The following is a 12,925-nucleotide window of genomic DNA, read 5'->3' on the forward strand; positions in this document are numbered from 1 at the left end:
CCAGGCGCTCCTCCCCACATCCCTTCCGGGTTTTGCTTTTGCAGCTTGTTCTCAGGACGGTCTCAACAAGGATTAATCCCCTTGCCAGAGTTCGTCCCAGCTCAGGGGCTTGCAATAAATAGAGGAGACAGGCACACAGTGCATGCAAAACCTTGATGCATCCCTGCCTTGTTTTTAATGCACTGGGCATTAAGTCATTGTGTCTCAAGGGCTGGCGCCACTGTAATATTTTGTTAGCACTGCTGCCTGCCTCATCAGTGCTTTAATACAGAAGACCTGGGAAATCCGAGCAGGGAGGGAGCAGGATTAGGTTTCCCCAGCTCTGGCTGTGCAGTGTGGCCAGTAGAGAACAACGATGCCAGTGTCCAAGGTGCTGTGCATCAAACCATCCCTGCAGCTATTCCCCCTTTCTGCTGCTGGAGTTGTGAAGAAAAACTGAACCTGGAGAGACCTGGTTGCTCCACAGGGCTCATGGACATGGGGTGCATGACAGTGGCTTTTCTCCAGCTGCAGTGCCTGTCCTTCCCTGGCCATGAAGAAGGGAAGCAAATGGGCTCCTGTTGGCAGCAAATAGGGTGGAAAGTGGGGAAAAAAAGCTCCTTCCCTCTCTAAGGCTGGGAGAGTAAATATTTTTTCCTCACATGGGAGCTGGTGGGCCTGTAGAAATGCTGGTGTTGCCCTTGGGTGACCTGGGAAACCTGTAATCAGCCCAGCCATCTGGCTGGGGAGATTTGGATGTGCAGAGGAGCTCAAGCTGTTGCCAAAAAGCCACACAGCCCTCGGCAGGGCTCATGCTTGGCTGCAGCCATGGCTGCCATTGGCTTTGTAAGGCTGAGTGTCTAGTGACCAACCAAAAGAAATAGTCCAGTTCTTGGGACGGGAGAAAACCCCTTACAAGGCCAAAATAACCATGGAGCCATTTATTTTCACCTACTCATTATGGGCAACAAGCAGGAGGATGCCTGAAGGTGTCATGTTAAGTGGGAATAATTAGTTTAGGTCCTCACCAAAACCCTCTCAGGTGCAATTAGGAGTGTAATTAGGAGAGACGAGGCTGCTTTCCAGCAAGGTGCAGCACCCTAGTTCTTCCCCACTCATGTTCCCCTGCAGCTCCTCCTCCTCAGGTTTGTTTTTCTATAGGACAAAGCTCTGGGTGTGCAAAACTTCCCATTGAGCTTCTGGTGTCTGAGCTCTGGCCACCATGGCATTTGCACAGCTGAAAACCTCCAATCCCCGTAACAAGGTTTTTAACCTGTCTTTAATGTGATGGTGGCCCCTGGCTTCATTCAAGTCTCAATTTGATTTTTTTTAATATCTGCTCTAACAGTGAGGGTCTCTGGTGTGCTGGGGCTGTGGCAAAGTTAAAGCAAGCCGCAGAATCTGAGCAGACCTGTCCCTCTCCAGCTCTGCCTTCCAGCTCATCGCTGCTGTCATCCCACATCAGGAAGTCGAGTCCTGGTTGGAGAGGACATTGTGCCTTTCCCCCACAGTCCTTGGGGAAGGGGGAAACTGAGGCAAGGACTGATGATGCCCTTTCCCACAGTGTGCTGCCCACCAGCACCAGCAGACACGATCTAATCCATGGCACAATGGGTTATAATCTCTGCCTCCCCTGGGGAGGGGGATGCTCCCCCTTTTAGTTGTCTGGCTGGTGGGGAAACCGTAATTTTCAGCCCAGAATGGCATCTGGGGAGACGGGGGAGCAGAGAAACATGAGCTGCTGGGTCAGTGGGCTGTGACACATGGCTGTCCCTCTGCAGAGATGCACTGTGGTCCCCAGAGCCCTGGGCATGGGAGAGGAGCCCCTGCCTGTTCCCACCCCCTGCCCTGCATTATTTACACCTATTTTGCAGACAGGTAAACTGAGGCATGTGGTGACTTGTCCCCTGTGTGTGACACCTGAGCATGTGGCTGTGCCTACAGCTCCCTGCCCCTCAACAACACCAAGGAGGTTTGTCTTGGCTGAACACTACCGCCATGGCCTGGGTGTGGAGCATGGGACTGGCTTCACCGTGTGTTGGGTAGGGCGAGCACCCCTGGGCTGTTGGATCTCTGTGGGGGAGCCGGAGGCAAGATGGGAAGTGTGTGAATCCCGAAGTGCCAGTTAGCAATGTCCTGCTGCCAGGAGGCCATAGGGGAGGTGTTTAAGAGACATAGCGGCAGTCCATGTGCCAAGCGCTTGAGGAAGGGCACGGAAAGATATGTATATATATATAAAGTCCTATTTTGCAGCTCTGTGGAGAGCTGAGTCTTAGGGCGGGGAGTGAGCACTGAAATGCGCCTTTGTGGAAGGTGAGAAAAGCTCAAGACAGTTTTGCATGTTAAGCCGTGATAGGATTATGGAGCAGAGCAAATTAAATCAATTCTGTAATGACTGGGGAAGTTCCTGCTGATGGCAGCAGCTTCAGAGTCCCAGGAAGGAAATGGTGGATGGAGCGAGGGTGGGGCTGAGACCCACTGCGAGCATCGGTGGATGGTGGTCTGGGGTCTGCGGGCAGTGTGCCGGGGATGGCAGGATTTTCCCGCGGCTGCCTCTGTCACCATGGCAATGTGCAATCCTATGGGAATTAATGACTCTAGAGCACACTGTGAATCCTTTGGGGTGGAAAAGATATCTGCCCAGTCAGGTAAAACAGGGAGGTGGAGGAGGCCAGGCACCCCAGCTGTCTGACCCCTGCCTGTCCCTGCCTGCTAGCCTGGCTGGTTTTGCTCCATCCCATGCAGGCTGTCCCTGTTGCCCGCCCTGGATTAGCAGGATGTTAATGTTAGGAGGATGGAGAGCACTGTAAGTTTGGGATTTTTCAGCAAGCAGGTATCATGGTGCTCCAGGCTGTGGCACGGCACTTTCCCCATTCCTGGGGACCAAGGCATGTCTATAGAGCCCCGCTATGGCTTGGCTTTTTCCCTATGCTGGGTCACCCAGGCTTGGGGGAACCTCCAGCTCCACTCTCACATCTGCCGATAGAATGATTTCCAGCCAAGTGCTCCATCAGCTGTGGCCAAACCCACAGCCGTGGGACAAAGGATCATGCTTTGATCCACTATTGATGCAGCAGGAGCCAAACACGGCAGTTCCCGAGCATGCTTAGGGGGACCTGCCATCCCAGGGGAACCCCAAGAAGCCACCTCAATTACCTGATGCAATCCCAGCCGACGCGTGGCAGAGGCTCACAGGGCTCATTTGTGCCTCTTCATGTGACGTTTTGCACATAGCAGGAGGTGGGGACTTTTGTTTGTGTGTTTGGGTTTTTTTCTCCTCCATCTCCCTGGAGGTAAAAAGCGGAGCGTACTGGGAGATGAGGTGTTAGCAACAATTTATTTTGGGAGGTTTGCTATTTTTCATGCCATCCCTGGCTCAGGGATATTTATTGTGTAGTGGGGAAGGATCTGGCACTAATCCATTGAAGAATTGGGATAAAAAATTACAGTGGAGACAGATGATTCCAAGGAGGAAGAGGAAGAAGTGCTATTTGAAGAGCTGAGCCTGGTCCAGATTACCTGGCCTGGAGGTTCGTTATATTCCCTGAGCGATGATTAAACACTCACAAGCACATGCGTGCAAACGCCGGTTTTGGGATGCGCCTGCACCCAGCCTGGCTCCTTGCAGTGTTGCCTGCGTTGGCAGCAGATAATCGATACAAAGCCAGAATAATTGCTGGTCCTTGGTAAATGTTAATGATTATTTTACTTGCATAAAATAACTGGCCTATTAAATCAAAATGTACTGGGGCTTAGGCAGCTGTTATTCAGGGACTTAATTAATCTGAGAAAGAATGAAGTTACACGAAATAACTGGCTACTGCTTCCCTGAGCTCACACTACCTCTTGCGAGTGGGATCTCTGCTGGTTGTAAGCATCAGTCCCTGGGTTTCCACCAGCATCCTGCACCCCCGAACTCCAGCTATGCCGTGGCACTGCCTTCTAGCCCAGCCTCCTCAGCTTTGTCACAGCCATCTAAGCAGCTTTGGTGGTCTCTAGCAGCAGTCTGTGGGCGAAATATTGGCTGGGGCTGACCATGCTGTGACACTGAGGTCTTTTCCCAAAGCAGCAGGTCCCGGCAACACTGAGATGCTGTCTGGAGCAGCTTTCCAACAGATTTATTTTTAACTCACAGCCTTGGATCGAAGAGTGGAAATTCAGTGATTTTTTGTAGTGGGAAAAGAATTGTGGAGTCTTCAAGGTTCAGAAGCAATGTTTTCTTTCCAACTTTATGTGCAAGTTAATATTATTTCAACTGTTTATGGTATCACTAAATCACATGTTGGGGTGAGTTATTAAGGTTTTCTATATAAACCACCAGAAAAGTGCTTTCAAGGGGTGATTAATTGAAAATATCCTGTGGAAAATATCATAGAAATAATCAACGCTTTTCCTGCAATATGTTCTCAGTTCAAATGTGTTTTCCTGGAGAAAACAGCTTTCTGCCCCTGACGGATTGCTGACCCTGGCTGCCTCATTCCGAGCTTTCCAACATGGCCAGATTCAGCATCTCCCTTGAAGGACATGACCCGGGTTGCTATTACTCTTGCACACTGCCATCGCCATTTGCATTGCTTCATCCTGTCAAGGCCAGTCTCCTGCCCATCTTGTGCTCTCCCCTTGCCCTTGCAGCATGCGGGGCTGCTGCCGGGAGCAGGGGGTCTCGGCTTCCCAAAGCTCTCACTGGGCTGAAGTGCAAACAAGACCTTTGGGGCTTTGGCTTTCTGTTTTTGCTGTTTGTTTTGCAAGCAGGATGGGATGTAGAGACAAGAACCTGTGCTTGGCACCAGGGGGTGGGGAGGGGTGGGGTGGCAAGCTGGTCCTTGTGCTCACCTGCAAACCCTGTCCCTTCTTCCAGGCTGCTTTCACACTAATTCAGTCTTCCTTTTCCTTTTTAACTGCCCACCTGTGGGGATGTGGGACAGGCTGGTCCCCTTTGTCCCTGTTGATGCTCTCCACATGCATCTTTCCCCCTGCCTTGGCCCAGTCTCATGCCCCAGAGTTGTGCCAGAGACTGCTGGGTGGCCATGGACACCCATATCATGGGATAAAATCGCCTCTGTCTGCAGCCTGCCATGCCAGGTCTCCCTGCAGCAGGAGCCTTCTTGTCTTGAACCCCATGTGTGGTGCTGGGGCTGCAGCTGGAGGCAGTAGGAAGAGGCGCATGGGGTCCTCAGGCTGTGATGCTTTCCTTGGGTTTGCTTTGCCTCTGGAGTTGCTCAGCTCTGCTTACCATGCACGCTGCCAATGAGCCTTACACACATACCAGGGAAAGGACTTTACCACCTAGCTTCCACCCCATCATCACCAGCCTGAGCTCCAGGCACAAACCAAGCCTGCATCCCAGCTTCCTTAGAAACCACTACATTTCAGCTCTTACTATTTCCTTTGTGATTCCCTCAGGAAAAACTCTTGATCTTCTGTCCACAGGTGGGGGGGGTGAGAAACATCCACAGCCTTCAATCACTTCCACCACCCAGACTGGGGCAGATAACTCCCATCCAGGGCTGCTGGGGCAGAGGGAGATGCTCTGACCCTCCACAAAGTCCCGCAGACAGCATATGCCAGGACTCAAGTCAGTATTTGTTGCCCCTCCCCCCCCCCCCCCCCCCCCCCCCCCGCCGACTGCTCCCCAAGGAGCTCCTCCATGTTTTCAGGGGCAGCTCTTCTCCCCTTCTCCCACCACAGCCCACCCCATGAAGCCATTTAATTCCTTCTTCCCCACAACACCCCCAGGAAAGCAGACCCCAGACCCGGTTCAGGTGAATGTGCTGGAGGACACCACCTAACGCCCTAAACCAGCAATGGCTGCATCACCATGGAGGAGGCAGTTTCCATAGCAACAGTTGCCATGCTGATGGCTACCGGCAAAGGGCCTGAGAGCATCCCAGGGAGGTTCACCAGCCTTTCTCTGTGGTTAAGATAGATTGATTTATAAGGCTGCCTTCCTCCTGGTGTGAAAGCCAGACACTCAGCAGTAGATACCACTTTTGCAACAGCAGCACATTTTGAGTTTAATATTCGGGGCAGGTTTAGGGAATTTTAAGTCTTTGCAAAAGCCCTGCTACACAGTGGGAACACCCTAAAAAATATAACACCCTAATCTTCCCTGCCTAGGGAAGGAGGGATGCAAGGGTGCACGGGATTTAGGAAGACCCAAACCAGCTGGTCCCCTTCCCCAGGACACTGCAGAGGTGTCTGTAGGAGCATGTTTGTACCATACGGGAAGGTGGCAGGCAGGTCTCCTCTGTGCCTCAGTTTCCCCATCTTTTCAGTACTCAAATCCTATGGTGTACATAGATTGCTGCTCATGGGAGGGCTGAGGGTGATCTTTTACCTGAGCTTTAAGTGTTTTCACCTGTAAAAGGGTGTTTCCCACCTTTGTAAAGGGAGAGAAGAGGGAGGGATGGAGCTTCTGCTGTGCTGGCTGGGTTAGATGCACATAGGTGATGGAGAGGAACTGAAGCCTCTCTAATATCCCTGCTCAGCTCTGATGGTGCCAGGCCAAAGGGCTCTGAGCTCTTGCTTGCTTTCCAAGGCTCTTAGTGCAGGATTTGGGTGTGATTTTTGCTGCTGTGGCTCCTTGGCTGCCATTCCCGGCTGGGCCAGCCAAGCTGCAGAGGTGAGGCGTCAAAGGGGACAGCAAGCGGCTGAGTGAGTGTTGCTGCCTGCTGGTCTCAATTCAGCCCCGTGGCAGCTGCAGAGCAAAAGGGTCCTCTGGGATCAAGAGGAGAATGTTTTTCTTACCCGAGCTCAATGTAGTGGCCCTGTCAACTCCAAAGCTGCTGACATCCAAATCCTTTGGGTCTGGCACTTATTTTGGGTCGTTTCGAGCATTGGAGGAACATTTATTGAAAATTGACTTTCTGACCCTGACCTATGGCGAGTGCTTTGCAGCAGGGCTTGCTGTTATAGTAGCAGATCTATGACCTTTCTGGACATTGGAGGAGTGGGAATAGGGCGGGTGATTGGGGTATGGATGATGCCTGAGCTGGGTGCTGGCCCAGGCTGCCCCTGTGGCTAGCATGGTAGTGATGGGCTCATGGGCTGAGCCACGGGGATGTAATACAAGTGGTTCCTTTTCTTCAAGACAGTCCTGAGCATGGCCCAGTGGAAAGCCACCACCTCGCAGGGCACTTTTAAACCTTTTCACCTCCCATGGACTTGGACATCACCAGCCAGTGTCTCAGGCCCTGCTGCCTCCAGCAGCTTCACCTTGACCCCGGTTTAATTTCCCTAATGAAGCCCAGCTGAGGGAAGCAGTGCTGAGCTGGGTAGCGGAAACCCCCTGCCTGCCAAGATCCATTAGCTTGGAAGCTGTAATTGCATGGATGAGAACTGCTCGAGCTGGCTAATCAGTGGTCCTCAGCATCCTGCTGCGGGCAGGGCAGGGCAAGGGGTGGCATGCGGCGGCATGCGGCAGGGGACACTGGGACCAGGACATTGTGCTGGGGTTTTCTCCTTGCCTTGAGGAGCCTCTGTCCATGGCCCAGCTTTGCATCAGATGCCTGGAGAGGGCTGCACAGAGGTCCTGGGGACCCTGCGAGCGTGTCCCACCATCCCAACCATGGGAAGAGGCTGATGAAGGGGGTGCACGTGGCTTGCATGAAGTTCATACAGTGGAAAACTGTCTTTTTGGGCTTGCAATCCTGGCTGGGGCGGCAGCCCCATCCCTCCTGCAGCAGGTTTGGGACAGTCCCTGACATCATTCCTGGGGACCAGGGGCTGTGAAGGACAGGTCCAGCATGCCGAGGGGGTCCTGCCAGTGGGCTCCCTCTGGCCTTGCTCCAACCATGCAGAACCTGCTGGGTCGAGGATAAAGTCTGGATGAATTTTCTCTTTTGGGACAAATCCAACCAGCTGCATCTTTGCTGTGATGGAGGCTGTGACGGATGGGGAGGCAGCCACAGGTCATGGGGTGGGAGCTGCCATCCAGCATGATTTGTGATTTCCCAGGCTGGCAAGATCACTGTTCCTCTCCCCTTCATCCCAACCATGCAAGGGAGAGCAGCCTCTTCATTGCTGGGGAGGGGGTGGGGAACAGGGGGCCATGCATGGCTGCGGGGCTCGGTGCACGCAGGGCATTAATGATCTAAGCAGCAGTAAATCCACATAAACACCAACTGTTCCCAAGATTTATTGCATGCGCCTGACCTGATACCATCAGTGCTGCATCTGGGGCAGCTTGGCTGGAAGGAGGTTTACATCAGTACTTCGGGAGTGGAGCAACATGGGGGCTTTTTTTGGGAACAACCGTGTTCCTAACACCTCCCCCTCTGCATGGGGAATGCCTGGAGATATTTCACAGGTCTTTATTAATAAATCTTTGTAAAGCTTGATGGGCTGGGGCTGTGCTTGCTGCAGCCAGGGGGTCCCCCCATGCCTGGTCCTGGCTGTGTGGTTATTGAGGGGTTTATGCTGGGCAGATGCAATTCTAGGGTGAAGGATGCTGGAGACAATCAAAGGGTTGCCCAGTATCCTTTGCTGCTTGCCTTGCTTTTGTACCACCAGCTTCACCTGCATGCAGGAGCTGTTCGGGAGCATCTTCTAGAGACTTGCAGACAAGCAAGAGAAGGGAAACTCATCCCATGTTAGGTCATGTTTCACCTCCTCTGAGCAGCAGGAAGGCTGCAGCTTTATGAATGTCGCAGTGCAGCAGCAGCGTGGTGCCTGATTGTGCAGGAGCTGTTATTCCATGCACTGAGCTGGACAGGCAGCAGCTGGAGCTGGGCTGCTGGCGGGCTGCCCTGTGCCACGGGCTGCTTGAGTCCCTCCTTGGTATAAACTCCACTGATCGCTGCCGATCCTCTGGAATCCACTTAGGACAAAACCTGGCTGAGAACATCTCTGCTCTTCTGCAGACTGGCATGTGAGGGGCAGGCACAGGAGAGATGTCTGTCACATTTGGGAGTTGTCTCTGGAGGGCGAGTTTTGGCTCTGGAAGGTGTCTTATTGCTGTGAAGTTTTTCCAGCTGCAGTCAGGAGCTCCAGGAGATAGATCCCTGCAGGGCTGTGGCACAGATCCTGCTCCCTCAACGTGGAGGGAGTGATGTGCATTGCAGGGGTGAGGATCTCATCTGGTTCCACTTTAAGGGAGAAACAGGCTTGATGGCGCTGGGACATATGGCTCCCATTATGGCAAGGCTTTGCAGGTCACGCAGAGAGAATCAGACTTCTTCAATGAGCTGCTGGCGACTGTGTATTTGAAATGCCAGGATGGTGCATTTTTGCGGGGGCAAAGACTGGCTCTTCCCAGTGATTTGGCAAGTGTGTGGGGCATTGGAGACTGGCAGGATATAACCAGTGGCTGCAGTGATAGGGGGGAGCGTTGCTATCACTGGAGATAAAGGAATAGATCCAGCCAGAAAAAAATCATCAGCACTTTCAAGACAGACAGACCCTTAAAAGCCCAATTCCCCTTGACCTTCCCGATAGATTTATGTCCCCAAGAACGTGCTCATGCTGTCACCATGGGTGTATGACACAAGTGGTATATCTGCAGCACCCCAGTGACTATATAGGTGGGGTTTGGCCAGCAGACATCTTGGCTTGGGCACCACGGCAGCAATCAGCTCTCAGCCTCTGGGAAGGGTCCTCCCATCTCCCAGCCTGGATCTGGCATCTTGGTGCAGCCGAGGGCTGCTGGGTTTTCTCTCCTTTGGCAGCTGATGGGCTCTCGGAGAAGAGATGTGGGGACAAAGTGTGAATTAAGTCCCAGATTTCTATGTCATGGGACCTTCTGACTTTTTGGAAGTCCTTTTTGTTCCAATCTGGAATGAAAACTAAGAAACTCAAACCTGTTGTCAAGAGGTAAAGTGCTCTAATAGGTGAAAGGGACCCTTCAACCCCTTTATTTTAAATTTAAACACTAACCTGGCTTTGTACATCTCGGAACATCTGATGCTATCTTGCAGATCAAAGCCTCCTTGTTTGGTTTGTAATTAAGTGTCAAACTGTTTCCTTGCAACACAAACAGGAGACACTTTGATCTGCAAAGCAAGATGTTTAAGAGCCCTACTAGCAAGGGCTCTTCAAGTTTTAGCAGCACTGTAAAGCAGTGGCATATTTGAAGTCTGATATTGTTTCATATTGAGATTTTCCAAGTTATGGCAGCTGATAGTGTGTGTTACTGTCACACCTGTGCCAGGAGTCACATGAAAACCATCTGAACCAAAACAATAGCAAGCTGAAGAACCAAACTCGTAATTTTTCTAAACAGTTTCCAAAGCAGTTGTTGGTTTTTTCCCCCTTTTCCAGAGGGCTTGTTTCCATGGGAAATGTTACTGGAGTCAATGTGAGCTTTCCACAAAATGTCAGCTCGTCTGAAAGATTTGCAGCAGCGAATTGTTTTTTGGGGAAAAAAATCCCATGATTCTGGGTCATTCAGCTGGAGAGTGCTGCCTGTGCTCCTGCTCCCTTGGTCTTGCTTTTTCCTGGCCCTTTGAACCTGCGTGTCATTCTGTGAGGGCTATCTGGGGGTGTCTCTGCAGGCACCGGTTTTGATTTGCTCAGGCTAGAGCTGCTCATGCGTCTCTCCCTGCAGGCTCAGCGCTGGCGCAATGAGAACTACGAGAGGCCCGTGGACCTGGAGGGCTCGGGGGATGATGACCCCTTTGGGGACGATGAACTGGATGATGTCTACTCAGGCTCTGGCTCAGGGTGTAAGTAGCTGTAGGGTTCCTGGGGAAGGGTCCCTAGGGAGCCTGTCTGTGGGTTTTGATGGGACTAGAGAGGGGGCTTGCCATGGGATGTGAAGGAGGATATCGCCCCTTATCCACCTCCGGAGCTGCCTTCCTGCCCTTCCTAGACAAAAGCAAAGGGAACTGTCCTGAAGGTTGGGCTCAGGTGGCTCTGTTTCCCATTTAAGTCTCTGGCCCTGATGGTCAGGATTAGCCCTGCGCCAGCGCAATGGCATGTGCCATGTTATGTGTTATGTTTCATTGAACCCAGAGAGGGGCTTCAGCCACCGCATGGCATTTACAGCCCTCGGTTTCTGCTGAACCCAGAACCAGTCCATGCTCTCATTTTTTTGGAGGGTGAGGCCAGGTGCATGTCAGCCCTCAGAAATGCTGGGGCAGCAGCAGCTTCACCCTTTGCTGTTCTTCCCCTCTTTCAGATTTTGAGCAGGAGTCGGGACTCGAGACAACAGTTAGCCTCACCACGGACACATCTGTCACGCTCCCCACCACAGCAGCTGTGCTGCCCATCACCTCGGTGCAGCCTGTGGCAACCCCCTTTGAACCTTTCCCTGCTGAGGACACCACCCCCGAGCAGGCAACCAGTGTCTTGTATATCCCCAGGATGACAAAGGCACCAGTGATCCCCAGCTGGAAAGCAATCACGACCAGTACCACTGCCAGAGACTCCCCTACCACCACAACCACCACCACGGCCAGCACCACTACCACTGTGGCCACGACCACCACCAGCACCACCATGGCCACTGCCAAGCCCACCACCATCTGGATATTCCTGCCCCCTTTCATCACCAAGGCATCCACCACCCAGGCCACGACCCTGGAGACACCCACCACCTCCACCCTCGAAACCAGCACACCAACAGAGGTGGCCACATCATGGCTTGTCCCCACCAGCACACCCAAGCCCAGGTCCCTGCCAAAACCAACCACCTCCAGGACTGCAGACCTCACAGAAAAAAGCACTGCTTTTCCATCCAGTCCTACCATGCTGCCGCCCACAGAAGCCCCCCAGGTAGGAGGCAGGAGCCCTTCTCACCTGCTAAAGGGCTTGTGGGTCATGTTTGAAGCCAAGTGATGGTGATGGGAAACCTTTGGGGTTGATCTGTCCTTAGCCAGTTGCTCAGAGGGAGGTCAAGCCAGGTTGGGCTCTTCCCAGCTCTGCAGAGAGTGGAACATTTGGGGAGCTGGAGAGGGGAGATTAAAGGGAGGGGGGCGGTTATCATGGGCACAGCCTGGTGATGGGGCTGGTGTGGAGCTGATGGGGGCACCTAGGGGTATGCCACGTGTTCCTGGTTTCCCTGGCTCTGCCTTGCCCAGCTGCTCCAGAGCAGCTTCCCCAGGCAGGAGGGGAGCAGGGCTGGGGGTACCACCACCTTACAGGGAAAGAGTGGCTTTCCTCTGGCTTTGGTGTCTGGGCTCATCAGACCATTTCCCAACTTGCAGCCTGTTAGTGGGAGGCCCAAATGCTCTGAAATTATGACTTGATGGTGCATTTCCAGCCCGTTGGGTGTCCTGAGCAGGGGATTTAATCCGCTGATCCATCTCTCTTTCAGAGCCCCTCAGGGACCCTTTGAAAACTACTTTGAGTGAAAGGTGGAGTGATTTGTCTAAACTAGTCCCTCTTTTCTGCGTATATATAGTATGTATAGTGCTCTGGGCTCTTGCTGACCTTCAATTAATCTGTCACAAAAACGCCTGCCTGTGGGAAGCAGTGAGCCACGCGCTTGTGCTGGGGGCAGCGTGACACTGAGAGGGCTCCTACTCACCCGGCTTCATCCTATCAAGCACTTTGCTCATCCCAAATTGTAACATCCCAAGGCAGAGGTGGAGGGAGCTGTTTGCCCCGTGAAGGAGGGATCCTAGGGAGGTTTTGCTCGAGGATGCTCAGTGTGGTCCAGGTCAGCATGTGGACACATGGGTCTGGCTGCCAGGACAAGGGGGAGGGTCGTGGGGGGGATTTGGCCCTGAGGTAGCTGCAGGTGTGGGGATATGCAGAAGGCAATGAACAGGTCAGCATTGGGCTTGGGGGGGATGGAGCAGCTTATTTGCCTGGCCCGTGTTTGCTCTCCAGGCTGGGTTCGCCTCTTTGCCAAGGGGGCTTAGTCAGGGACCACAGCAGGGAGCCAGGCTGGCTCCATGTCCTGGGTGAGAAGGACCCATCTTCCTGCTCCTGCGCCGTGCCGCAGGGCCCCAAGCATCAGAGCAGGTTGAAGGGTGGAGGGAAGGGACCCCCCCCAGGGCTTACC

The 12,925-nt window shown here is 53.1% G+C and overlaps 1 protein-coding gene across 1 annotated transcript in view; it reads left to right on the top strand.

Annotated features, from left to right (window-relative positions):
* SDC3 (syndecan 3) overlaps positions 1-12,925 on the top strand; it is a 42,045-nt gene that overhangs the window by 25,499 nt on the left and 3,621 nt on the right. The window contains exons 2-3 of the mRNA XM_056333556.1: positions 10,523-10,640; positions 11,096-11,691. Of these exons, the coding sequence (XP_056189531.1) occupies positions 10,523-10,640; positions 11,096-11,691 (714 nt within the window). The remainder of the gene's footprint in view (positions 1-10,522; positions 10,641-11,095; positions 11,692-12,925) is intronic.

This window comes from Falco biarmicus, chromosome 3, assembly GCF_023638135.1.
Source record: "Falco biarmicus isolate bFalBia1 chromosome 3, bFalBia1.pri, whole genome shotgun sequence".
In the NCBI taxonomy this organism is placed as follows: Eukaryota; Metazoa; Chordata; class Aves; order Falconiformes; family Falconidae; genus Falco; species Falco biarmicus.